The 12,752-nt window shown below is 27.0% G+C and overlaps 4 protein-coding genes across 6 annotated transcripts in view; 2 read left to right on the plus strand and 2 right to left on the minus strand.

Moving 5' to 3' along the window:
* LOC124427840 (neuroendocrine convertase 2) overlaps positions 1-2,821 on the minus strand; it is a 34,747-nt gene extending 31,926 nt beyond the window's left edge. The window contains exon 1 of the mRNA XM_046971203.1: positions 1,860-2,821. Coding sequence (XP_046827159.1) covers positions 1,860-2,012 — 153 coding nt within the window. The 5' untranslated portion in view covers positions 2,013-2,821. The remainder of the gene's footprint in view (positions 1-1,859) is intronic.
* On the minus strand, positions 2,676-6,271 carry LOC124427841 (putative uncharacterized protein DDB_G0282133). Its single transcript, XM_046971204.1, has 2 exons — positions 6,123-6,271; positions 2,676-6,000 (listed from the first exon to the last, which is right to left on the minus strand). Exons 1-2 carry the CDS (start codon positions 6,208-6,210, stop codon positions 4,277-4,279), a joined length of 1,812 nt encoding a protein of 603 aa, XP_046827160.1. The 5' UTR covers positions 6,211-6,271; the 3' UTR covers positions 2,676-4,276.
* Positions 6,272-6,358: 87 nt separating this feature from the next.
* LOC124427842 (CDAN1-interacting nuclease 1) lies at positions 6,359-8,749 on the plus strand. 2 transcript variants are annotated; one of them, XM_046971205.1, is made up of 6 exons: positions 6,359-7,060; positions 7,213-7,317; positions 7,782-7,912; positions 8,016-8,095; positions 8,165-8,214; positions 8,280-8,749. In XM_046971205.1, exons 1-6 carry the CDS (start codon positions 6,963-6,965, stop codon positions 8,662-8,664), a joined length of 849 nt encoding a protein of 282 aa, XP_046827161.1. In that variant the 5' UTR covers positions 6,359-6,962; the 3' UTR covers positions 8,665-8,749. The 2 variants fall into 2 exon arrangements, with proteins under 2 accessions (XP_046827161.1, XP_046827162.1); XM_046971206.1 differs by having other exon boundaries at positions 6,900-7,060; positions 7,181-7,317.
* A 542-nt stretch (positions 8,750-9,291) lies between these two features.
* On the plus strand, positions 9,292-12,420 carry LOC124428028. Of its 2 annotated transcripts, none has more exons than XM_046971594.1 (3): positions 9,292-10,092; positions 10,312-10,494; positions 10,923-12,420. In XM_046971594.1, the coding sequence occupies exons 2-3, from the start codon at positions 10,408-10,410 to the stop codon at positions 11,379-11,381; spliced, it is 546 nt and encodes a 181-aa protein (XP_046827550.1). In that variant the 5' UTR covers positions 9,292-10,092; positions 10,312-10,407; the 3' UTR covers positions 11,382-12,420. The 2 variants fall into 2 exon arrangements, with proteins under 2 accessions (XP_046827550.1, XP_046827549.1); XM_046971593.1 differs by having other exon boundaries at positions 10,322-10,494.
* The last annotated feature ends 332 nt before the right edge of the window (positions 12,421-12,752 follow it).

Raw genomic sequence — 12,752 nt, forward strand, 5'->3', positions numbered from 1 at the left:
TCTGATCTCAATTTAACACTCCTTGTATTTCTTAAATTATTTCTAATCTCGTAAATAGTATCAATTCTAAAGTCGTGAGTTATGTATTATAATATCATCTAAAGTTAGCCGACCTTGTTCCTTTTTTTCTTTTTTTTTTCTTTTTTTTTTTTTTAATTATTTCAAATCGTTCTATATTTCTTTGTTTTTTTACATTTTTGGGGAATATTAATTAATTATTTAAGTCGAGGATATTATTTTAATGTAATATTATTTAGTGTGAAACAAGGAAAAAAAAAGAAGAAAAAAATAATGATTTTTTTATAATTGTTTCAAATTATTTTTTATTGAGCATTATTTTTTTTCAGAACTTCTCCATCTCAGTCCGATCGAAATAACAGTATTTCTACTGATGTATGTCTGATCATACTACTGATCTGTTACTTTAAGTAGTACGAACTCAGACTTAAGAAACATAAGAATAAGACGAATGATAAAATTACTCCGAGTGAAATTAAAAAATTAAAAAATCGATAGTTTTTGTTTTTCTTCTTTTTTTTATCGTTTTTTTATTTTTATTTTTATAATTTTATTTTATGTATCGCATCAACTTCTTATAAATTATTAACGACGTAAGAATTAAAGTTCACAGTTCATTATATTCAATTTGATGCACTTTAAATAATGTAATATTCTTTATATAGATTCTATATCCTTTAAATTGTCCTTTAAGATAATTTTATTCCTTTAAGGGATATTGAATGTGACAAAACAAAAAATATAAAAATTAGTAAATAAAATATCAAATTTTTTGAGAAGTTTTATCAAACACTGATATTATACAAATTTAATATTAAATTAAATTCATATAAAGGAAACGATATACATATATATATATATATATATATATATATTTAATTGTTATTTTTTAATTAGTCAGTCGATGATTTATTATTACAAATTAATAATTCGTTAAATACGAGAGAAATATATTCGATAGATACATAAAAATTCTATTTTCTTTAATTCATCTAGAAGAAGCCATCGCATCGATCATATTGTTGTCATCGAAACCTAAATAAAAGATGCCATACGGTCGAGAAAAAGAACTGCGACATCGTGATTGTTCGTTTCAGATAAAAAAAAAAGCAAGAAAGAAAAAGAAAAAAAATGGAATGCTTTTGAAAGAAATAGAAATCGATTTATCGCATTTCTTGAATTCGTTTACAATAATACATCTCAAAAAGGATATAAAATCTTTGTTCATAAAAATTTTCAGTATTCTGTAAAATTCTTAAATGTATTTTAACTTTCAATTAAAAAGAGATCGTTATAACGATATACTTTTAATTATTCGCGATAATATTCATAATAGATTAAAACTAATGTTAATATAAAACTAAGAACTATACATAGAACGTTCGAAATATCTGATCAAGATATATATATATATATATATATATATATATATATATATATATATATATATAATATATATATATATATATAATAATGTATATAATATATATGCATATATACACTTCGTAAAATAATTTTGTGAAATAATTCAGAAATTGTGATATAAAACAAATCCTGATTGGTTGATATTTATATTTGCATTGATATCGACCAATCAAAATCGAATAAAATCTTACATCATTTTTTATCTCGGAACAATTTTTTTCGAGCATGTATCTATATATATGATAATAATAATTAAAAAAAAAACAAGAAAAACAAAGAAATAAATAATAATAATAAAAATAATAATAATAATAATAATAATAAAATATATAACAATAAAAGATATATTGATAAAAGATAATCGTACACGTGGTGATACATACATGCATGCATACATTACAAAAACAATAACTCACCGGTCCAAGATTGACGAATCCGTTTCTAGCAGCAACTTGATCAGCCAAATATCGTTCAGCCGGTTGCCTCATTTTAACGAGGAAACTATTCGTAAAAATTTCAGCTCGAGTGTCAACGATGGTTAAGAGAAAAACAATAAACGCGAGAAACATCCTGAGATGAGAATTATAATAAAGACCGAGGATCTTAACGGTTGCTACCGCTTTACTCGAAGTACTGAAGGATAGTACTATGAATTCGGATGCTCTTCTATCTCGAATCACAAGATACGTACTAGGTCGTTTTGATTGTGGAGGGGATAAAGGGTTGAAGGACGAGAGAATACCCAATGGTGCCTACGATCCTTTACTTCACGATGGTAGTGGTGGTAATGATGTGATCGCAACCGATATTACTGGTACCCCAGTGGTGCTTTTGTTGGTAATAGTGCTGATGGTGGATTCGTTGACGTAAGTAACACGTGCTTTCCTCAAGCTCGACAGAGAACGACTACCAGTCGACTAGTACGATATGCCTACTCGATCGTATTCCTTAACCATTTGGTTCATGCGCTTCTCGACCAAAGCTTTCTCTACCGTACGATCCTTCTTTTTCTTTCGTCTCTACGCGCCATTTTCGTACGAACCTTTTTTTCTCTCTTTTTCTCTCTTTTTCTCTTTCTCTTTCTTTCTTTCTCTCTCTCTCTCTTTCTTTCTTTCTTTCTTTCTCTCTATCTCTCCTTCTTTCACGTTATCACTTTTTTATCTTTCGATTGGTATCTCTCGAAAATAGAATTCAGAAATATTCGAAAAGTGTATAAAATCGAGTTACTTTGATTACGGTGTAATTGAAAGGAATATTTATTTTGATAAACAAAAATATGACAACTAATAGTCAAAAAATAGATTGCCGATATTGAAGAAAGACAAATGTTAAAGCGTGAAAAAATAATGGAAAAGTCGTTTCGACGAGTTTCAGGAGTCGTCGGCCGAACACTCGGCGTCACGTGACGTCATCTCGACATATCGATTCGATGAAGAACTTCCGATATTGTCTTCTCCCCTCTACTTTTCATACTGACGCATGCGTTCTCTTATTCGTCCTTTACAGGACACCGCCATTTTACTTTGCTCTCTATTGCGCCAATCACTGCGATCTACTGATCACTTCCAATCACTTGCATTTGTTTCGATCAGTTGGGGAAGTAAGCATCGTACATGCCCACTCTCGAAAAAAATGTATGGTTATTCCAAAAATATATGATTATACGTATAAAATTGGAAAAACTATATGGTGATATACTTCGTATAGAATTTTTTGTTTTCGTTTCTGTTTTCCTTTTTTTTTTTTTTTCTTTGTTTTTTCGTGACAAGCTCGTGATTGGTCCGAACGTGATATTATAACAATTTATAGCTATTGGACGAAACGAACGTTTGACATAAAAATAAGATGAGATCTAATTTCATAAAATATAAAAACTTCGTTTTGTTCTTTCTTTTCTTTTTTCTTCTTTTTTATTTTTTTTATTTTTTTAATTTTAATGAAACTTTTTTATTAAAGATGATAAGTACGCATGAGATATATTGCCGATCGATTAATGTTAGATGAGAATTTTACTTATGCTTCCATTCGAAAAATAGTTAATAGAAAATAAATTCTATTTTGTAATCATGAGGAGTATAAGAGTAATAAAATCTTATAACTTTCGTTTGAAACAAATCTCGAATATACGTAACAAAATAGCGTTTGCTATATTATTTAATATGAAGTAGAAATAAAATTTTGATTTGATGTCTATTTTTATAAATAAATATTGGTGATAAAAGTGAGAATAGAAACGTATCGATTTGTATTTACATCCAGGATAATTCTTTCTTTTTAACCAAAGCAATCCATGCGTAAAACAAATTTTATTAGAAAATATTAAACAAATTATGTTGTCAGTTAAAAGAAAAAAATAAACCATAATTTACTGTATAAAAAGAAATTTCGAATATTTAACATTCTTATTGTACAAAAGGATTACATCTGTTTCGCAACACTTAAGTCACTGACTTAAGATATATATTAATAACATTTTTCTTTCAATAATACAATATAAATATACACTCTTATCTAATATGAATATTAATATATATATATATATGCATGTGGTTTGACGAAATTCAATGTTTGAATATGAGTTATTAACAATAAAATTAATTTAACCCTTCATAAATACAACAAACAAATGCTATAACATAATAGTTAAAATATTCTTCATTTGTTTAACTCAAATACTTTGTAAAGGTAAGATGCAAAATTGTCATTTCTATCTGCTATTTATTTGCACTGTAGTTTCATAGAACTTAATTTACTATGCAATTTGATAACAAATTTGCAAAGTATTAACTGAAGATAAATTAAAAGTCCAAAATTTATAAAAAGAAACATTATTTCACCTTTGTACCCTCTTTGATGGTATTTCTGAAGTTATGGTTGATTTTACATTTATCTGCATTTTTCTTTTTGCTTCCAATCTCATTTTTGCTTCTAAACGTTTTTTTTCTATTTCTTCAGGCGTACACAATGTAGTCTGTGAATCTTTTGTATTTGTACTTTTGATCGCAGAGTCTCTTAATATAATTTTACTAGTATTAAGTGCATGCAGGCTTTCCTTGTCACTTATTGATTTAATATTTTTATTTGCATTTACGTTTCCATTTGTTGTATTTCTACCACTAGTATTTACATATAATTTAGATGGCAAATTTGAAGAAGAAGAGTGTTTTATTATTTGACGTGAATTAGATGTACTAGGTTTTATATTTAAACTTGTAGTTTTTTCTTGTCCAAAATATGAATCCGATAAACTTCTAGTTTTAAAAAATTTTCTTCTTTCTGTTAGATTATTATTGACACCAGAATTATTAACAAGTTTATTCAAACTATCCATAGAAGTCTGATTAAAACAACAACTGGTGGAATTATAGCTAACATTATTCGATTTTGTTATATTTTTAGTCATGCTTTTGTTCATTGAATTAGGATGTTTATAATTTTTTTCATTTTTATGTGTTGTAAATTCTGAATCTGGAAAAATATCATCATATTCTGTTGTTTCAGATAATAATTTGTCATCTTCTATACAAGTAGCTAAACAGTCATCAAAAGAATCATCTGGAATCTCAAATAATTCGGAACTATTATTTTTTACTGAATTTTTCCAATTTTGTAGATCCCCATTATGAGTATTTATAATATTGTTATTTAAAGGAGATTGTTTTTTGATATCTTCTTTCATTTCTAATCTTTTTACATCTGTATCTATGTTTTTCTTACAATTAGGTGTATTCTTAGAATATGTCTTACAGAAACTACTAACATTTAAAATTAAAGAATTTTGAGAAAAAAGAGAGCTCTTTGAATTTTCACTCGAACTATTTGCACTTTTAATTTTTTCTTTCGTGACAGATGTATCTTTCTCTCTACTTCCATTCGATAAGTCAATTGTATTATTTTTTTTATTTATACACAGATTAAATTTTTCCTCTATTTCTTGACTACATTTCACCATTGAATCTTCAATTGATTCATCAAATAATTCTTCAAAACTTGTGCTTATTTTATTGTCAGAAATATTTTCTTCTAAAACAATTAGTACATCTGATTCATCTTTTCCTTGATGATTTTCTACTTTATCCTTATTATCGATATCATTTTCTATATAATCTTCATCATTACGCTGTATAGTTTTCATTTTTTCAGTCAATGCTTTTAATTCTGCAGCAAACTTTCCAATACTTTCTATATTGTCTGCTTTTACTAATCTCCTTCTTAAAGGTTTATGTAACAAAGGAGAATTGGAATTACGCTTCTTTTGAAGTATTCTTGTCTGTTTAGGTGTAGCAAGATGACCATTTTCATTTTTACTCTTAACAGATAAAGATTTGGTAGAATTTTGCCAATCCCAAGCAACTTCATTGCCATCTTGTGTACAAGGAACTGATATTGGGCTACAATGATAATCAGGTTCAGGAGAATCTTCTGTACTATCTGTAAGATGTTTTTTTTGAAATGGTGTACTGTGACCTGGACGATCAACAATGTCATTTGAATTTCTTATTGGACTATTCTTATTGATTTCATTCTGTTTACTTTCCATTGACAATAAAGAATTATCTATAAACATATAGAAATGCTAAGAATCTAAAACCATAAGTTTTATTTTTATTCTGTCTATATTAGTTAACTTGCAATATTAAAGAAATAAAAAAATATATTATGAAAAAAACATTTATTACCATGATCTTCTTGTTCTATTGGCTTTTGAAACTTATCTTTATTTTCTTCCAATTTATGCGATATCGTCGATTTTTTACTTCTACTCATAATTATTCTTTATTAGTATTACTATTATTATTACTATTATTATTATTATTATTATTATTATTATTATTATTATTATTATTATTATTATTATTATTATTATTATTATTGTTATTATTATTATTATTATTAGCCACTGTAATTATTATTATTAGTCACCTAAATACACTGGACAAATAATTTCTCATGAAAATTTATAAAACATAACTTATTTAAAAACTTTATTAATTATTTCTTAATCATTTCCTTTAAAATATACAACATAAGTTATATTATATAACAATAAAGAATAGGGCACTTATTTATTTTTCAATTTCGTACATTTGAAATTTCATACGTCTGTGTTTATATCATTTTTTCAAAAACCGATTTTCTGACAAGCTATAACTTTGCGCATACCATAAATTATTAACTGTCAAAGAAAGATATATCGAAAGTGAATTTTTCGCTTCATTTAGTGCGCCCTCTGATAAAACACTAATAAAGCTAAAAGAAAGAAACTCATAGAGATGTTATTATTTATATAATATTCATTAAAAAAAAAAAAAAAACACTGATAAACATAAAAATATACTCTGTTTAAATTATTCATAAAATCTAATAGATTTTGTTAATTAATTAGAAAAGCTTGAAAATTTTTATATATTGGCAACACTGATTCACATTCTGTTACAATAAACGAAGATCCTTCAAAGTTCGACGAACTTATTTTTTATACATTTCTTTTCAAATTTACATTTCATAATAAATAAAATATGCAGCTCGAATTGTATAATCAGATAATAACTTCAATCCGACAATTTCACGGATTGTCGAAGGATTGTGCAAAAATGTTAAAGGAAAAATACGACAAGTAGGTTAATCGTTTGTTTACAAAAATTATATTTATACTTGTAATTTATTTTTCACGACAACATATATTTAATTAATATATATGCATTTGTATTTTATGTTTTATGAAAAACTATTTCAGTGACAAGTACAAATTACTTTACCTTTGTTTAGTGTGCCAAATAATACATTGTACAGTATATTATCGTTAGAGATACAACAAAAGATGAAGATCAATCACACTAAAATGTTTGGTCCCAATAAAAATTATTATGAAAGGTAAGTGTATTCTATTTAACCTTGGAATTTAAAAGAAATTTTATACCTAAAGTAGTGTTGTATTTGAATTTTATTAACAGAAGGCTATATCTGTACAATCATAATATTAACGAAGTTTGCTAAAAACCTAACAAGTAATAATTACATACAAAATAAATAGGTAGGTAAACTAACAATAAGACTAACTAATAACAACTAACAATAGAATTCATGTTTATTAATATTTTATACAATTAATCCTAAAAACATCATTACATATGTAATTATGTGTAATTATTGCATATCTAAATATTGCCTAGGATACCAACTATAAGTTATCTTGTAGTTTAATACTACTAGTATAAATTAAATTGGCTTTTTACATCAGAATCCTGAAAAGTACCATGACAGTCAACACGTTAAATATATTATTATTAATATTGTTATTAGATATGTTATTAATATACTTTATTTGTAATTTACAGTTACATAGAAGCTGTACAGAATGGAGAACCTATAGGGATCTTATTAAAAATGGCAAAAGACATAGATGCACCACCAGCTTTATTAGCGCGTAATGTTTTAGAAAAACATTGTGGCCAGGAAGATTCTACTGGTAAAACATTTGTATATTAGTACAAACATTTGTCATTAAAATATCATAAATTATATACTATACATTTTTATAGTTATAAACAAATTAAATTACTTTCTTTTAGTTTCTCGAAAGGATATTAGCCGACTTTTTAAGGATACAACTCTAATAGAAGATAAGGATCTATCTTATGAGGTGTATTTGGTAAAATCTCTTAGAATTATTTTTATATAATAACTTTAGATAATATTTATTAATTATTTTTTATTATAGTGTATATTATACGATGATCTTTATGGACCGATAGCAGATGCTATGGGCAAGTATGTATTCTATTTGTTTTTCATCAAAATTTATTATTTATATTATATTAATAAGAAAATATTAGTTCGATAGGTCAAGAATATGAGATGAAATTACAGAATTATTTGATAGAACGGAATCTCGCGTTTCGTAACGAAGAACATTTACGATCAAGAGGATACGACAAAACGCCAGATTTTAAACTGGAAGTTCCTATTGCGGTGAATGGTTTCGTTGTTAATTGGATTGAATCAAAGGCACGTTTTGGTAATCCTGAAATGCATCAAAAATATATAAAGGAACAATTTCTAAGTTATTGGAATAGATTTGGTCCTGGTCTCGTTATTTATTGGTTTGGTTATTTGAATACTCTGAATCAACCCAGTGAGAAGAAATTTATTATTATGGATCATTTTCCAGAAGAGATCACGTATATGGATCCAAATTCGATCAAACCAACAACATCGTGATTGTAAATAATATTATAGTTTATTAATTTTTTTTTTTTTTTTTTTTTTTTTTTTTTTTTTTTTTTTTTTTTTTTCTCACAACTTTCACAATCGTATAAACATTTCAAACGAAATACATCCTTGTTTTTCTCTCTAATATACATGTAAATCCGTCCTTGAATAAGAAGAACTCGAAAACTAGAGCACGGTGGCTGTAAACGGTAGAAACGCACCTGGGTTTGCCGCGCAAGCGAGATGATACGCTTATTTATATATCCAGCTGTGTTTGTCCGTAAGCGCCGCCGCTGTCGTGATTTCAAAGCCAGTGTGCAGTTTTCGGGCATCGGTTATCATCGTACGTACGGAATCAGGAAAAACGTCAGGAAATATTTAGGGAAAAACATTTCTCATTATTTTAATCGCGAATGTGAAAAGTGATATCGATATAAATTAATAACATTCGAATATAATTTAATTTTAATTCATTTTAACCGATCTATTTCATAATTTGCATTAATGTTTCTTTCTAACTTTTTTTTTCTTTTTCCTTTTCTATTTTTTTTTTTTTTTTAAGATGACATAAAATCTAAAATAAGATACAAGAGATAAAGAAAAAGAGAAAGAGAGAGAGAGAGAGAGAGAGATAAAGAAAAAGAAAGAAATTCTAGAATAATTTATAATATTTTTATTTATAATAATAATAATAATAATAATAATAATAATAATAATAATAATAACAATTTTGAAGTCGATATGCATAATTTTTATATTCATTCAAATCTTTCAAAGTTACGATATCACTATTTCGCGAGTATGCGTGCTGATTGGTCGACAGTTTGAATTGTAGTGTTCGTTAAACTTTACATATGTAACATCAAAGTAACATAAAAAAGTGTTTCGTGAAAGTTCATTGGTGAAGCGAAAAATAAACTACGTTTTGCATAACAATAAACGTCTGCACGAGTACACGATAACGGCTCGTTTATCTGTCTCACCTTTTTCTATAATAAGTTGAATTTTTTTTTTTTTCGATAAGTCGTTATCAACGTGCGAACATCAATTATATTTATCGCTTCTTATCGATTAAATGATCAGTAATAACGAATTTGATCAAGAGTATAAAACTTAATGACATTAACCGGCTTCTTTTGTGTGTATGTGTGCTCTACATTTGCTAGTTCAAGGTCTTTCGATACCTTGAATCGATTGAATTGTATGTGAAAGAGAGAGAGAGAGAGAGAGAGATAGAGAAGAGAGATATATAACCATTGCAAGATAACGCGAACGCAGACGCGTCAAGTATTCAGCATTGAGAGAGAGAAAAAAAAGAGAGATAAAAAGTCTCGACTGTAGTCTCGATGAGGAAACAAAAAAAAGGAAGACCGTGATGACTTCGTCCTCTTTGTCGACCACAAATAGATATCCTATTTTCAGCATCTCTCTTTTGGTGTGAGCGTTTTAAATTCATGAAAAAAAAAAAAAAAAAAAAAAAAAAAAAAAAAAAAAAAAAAAAAAAAAAAAAAAGCTACACTAATATGTACTTATTATGATTCAACAATCGTCGATCATTAAATATTTTTCTTTGTACTTTTTCTTTTCTTCTTTTTTTTTTTTTTTTTTTTTATTCGTCCAACTTGATCATAACAAAAATTGATATTTAATTTGAAGTTTTGCTCAGTTTCGTTTATTATTCGGTCATCCCTTACAACAACCAACAACCAACAAATAACAACAATAACATCATCAAAAGGGGATATATAGAATATGTCTATAAATTCATCGAAACGTACGGGGAAAGATAACCTCACGAAACCGGCAATACAGTCTCAACTTGCCAGATTAAAAAGAGAGGTGAGATGACACGTAACTCGAAATATATATATATATATATTTCGATATATATATATATGTATATATATACATACATACATATCATATACATACATATCATATACATACATATTATATACATATACATATACATATCATATCATATACGTATATATGTATATATGTATGTTATATATATATACATATATACATATATACGTATATATATTGCTTTGACCCCCTTTTTCAGCTTACATATCATTCGTAAGATTCGTTATATCGAGAATATAGCATAGTAATAGTACGTTTGTACAGTTATCTAATTTCATTGACTCCCTCCACCCTTCTCCAAACGTTCCCACGAAAAAAAAAAAAATACCAATTTGTCGGTCATTAATTCCGAAAAAAAAAAAGAAGTAATGTCATGTGAATTCTTTACCGCTTTGCAGGAAGAAGAAGAATTATGGATATCGGGAGAAGAACTTTGTACGGAAGGGAGTAGCGATGAGGAAGATAACAAAACATCTTCTAAATCATTCTGTAGAACAAATAAAAATTATGATCCGCGTAATTCATTGGCCAGCGGTAGACATCATTGGATTGTATCGGATAATACAAAAGAAATTTCCGAACGATCGAACACCAATTCCGAAGGAAATACGATATCCTCGATAGAGATAATAAATTCATTGAAAATGGATACATCAAATACACGATCGAATTCTTCGATTGATTTGGAAATTAATGACGTTTCAATGGCAGACGATACGTGTTCGGATGTGATACAAGATGAGGAGGGACAAGGCCTTAAAGACTCTGAAATATCGTGGAAGGTTAACAGAGGTACCATCAGGTTACTTAATACAGGTGCAAACGCTGCTACCATGGAACCCGATAATAAACCGTAACAAATGGATTTTTCATCGGACATAGTATTTCTTAGAATTTAATCTTGTCAACAATCTTTTATGTATTTTTCGTCATCTTTTTTCCATTTTAATTACGACGATAATCTTCGTGTCGTCATAGTTTTTATGAATGTAATTCAAATCTTTCCACCACGATAATATCGTGACGTAGTCGTAGAGTCATTTTCCTGAATTTTGATTGGACAGTTTAATTTAGTACGGCTCAATCAAAATTTTTTTAAGGTCTTACGTCATGATTTTTATTATATTTGGCTTCGTATCGTTTCGTTTCTTAGTTTTTCTTTGTAAATACAAATATTAGTTTTGAATTTATTACTGGTTCGATAATAGATAGATCGACGAAAGAAACTTGGCAAGAAGATATAACTGAATTGAAAGAATTAACGCCATTAGGTTATCGGCGAGAATTTGAATTTTTCACGTGTTTACAAGAAGGTCTTCAAATTGAAGGTAATAAAAATTATATAGCATTTATTAAGAATGTCTTTTGAAATTTGGACGATTCATTGTAAGATAATCATGAAAATAACGGTAAAACATATCTGAAAAATGATCTTAATAAATGTGATTTGAAAAACATAAATACGATGAACGAGGAATTAGAAAAACAAATATCGAAGGTAGAGAGTTTGGATATTGCTATCAAAAAATTTGATAATAATGTAGAGGTAAATATATTCTGCAAGTTCGAATATATATATATATATATATATATATATACATATATACATACATATATATATATATACATATTAAATGACGATCGTGTCTAACTTATTTACTTTAATAAGTAAATCAGAGAGAAAACAAAGTATATTTAAGATGATTCTTAACACAGAAAGAGATGAAAGAAACTTTGTTATGTCAATATAAAAATCGTGAAAAATTGAAAGAGATATTAGAGAATGTACCACATGAAACTGGAAAATTAGCTGAAAATACACAACAATTTTTTAGTTTGTACAATGAATATGCTGGCATATCCGGTAATAAATGAATGAACATTTACATATAATAATATATTATATATTATTAATTAATACCTCTTTCTTTTCTTTATTTATAAATAAGCACTTACGAATGTACGTGAAAGAATTAAGCATAATGACACGCGTAATACTGAAATTTCGAATAATCAACAAACGTCGATAAAAGAAGAAGTAAATGCAATAAAAAATATACACGAACAATTATTAGAAACAAGAAAGAAAGGATATAAATTTAATAAGAAGAATAAAACAGTATATTTTATTTGTTTCTTTACGAGTTTTTATTTTGATAGGAATTTAATAAAAATATTAATATTAACAGTTAGTCACATATCAGTCAAAAATGTTTCCTAATACTACT

This window comes from Vespa crabro, chromosome 11 (assembly GCF_910589235.1).
Source record: "Vespa crabro chromosome 11, iyVesCrab1.2, whole genome shotgun sequence".
In the NCBI taxonomy this organism is placed as follows: Eukaryota; Metazoa; Arthropoda; class Insecta; order Hymenoptera; family Vespidae; genus Vespa; species Vespa crabro.

Excerpts from the sequence above, each read along its gene's own strand:
- LOC124427841 (XM_046971204.1), bottom strand. The coding sequence starts at position 6,210 with ATGAGTAGAAGTAAAAAATCGACGATATCGCATAAATTGGAAGAAAAT. Across the intron at positions 6,001-6,122 it reads AATAGAACAAGAAGATCATG|ATAATTCTTTATTGTCAATG; the intron begins GTAATAAATGTT and ends ATATGTTTATAG.
- LOC124427842 (XM_046971205.1), top strand. The coding sequence starts at position 6,963 with ATGCAGCTCGAATTGTATAATCAGATAATAACTTCAATCCGACAATTT. Across the intron at positions 7,318-7,781 it reads AATAAAAATTATTATGAAAG|TTACATAGAAGCTGTACAGA; the intron begins GTAAGTGTATTC and ends TGTAATTTACAG. Across the intron at positions 8,096-8,164 it reads TATCTTATGAGGTGTATTTG|TGTATATTATACGATGATCT; the intron begins GTAAAATCTCTT and ends TTTTTATTATAG.
- LOC124428028 (XM_046971594.1), top strand. The coding sequence starts at position 10,408 with ATGTCTATAAATTCATCGAAACGTACGGGGAAAGATAACCTCACGAAA. Across the intron at positions 10,495-10,922 it reads TTGCCAGATTAAAAAGAGAG|GAAGAAGAAGAATTATGGAT; the intron begins GTGAGATGACAC and ends ACCGCTTTGCAG.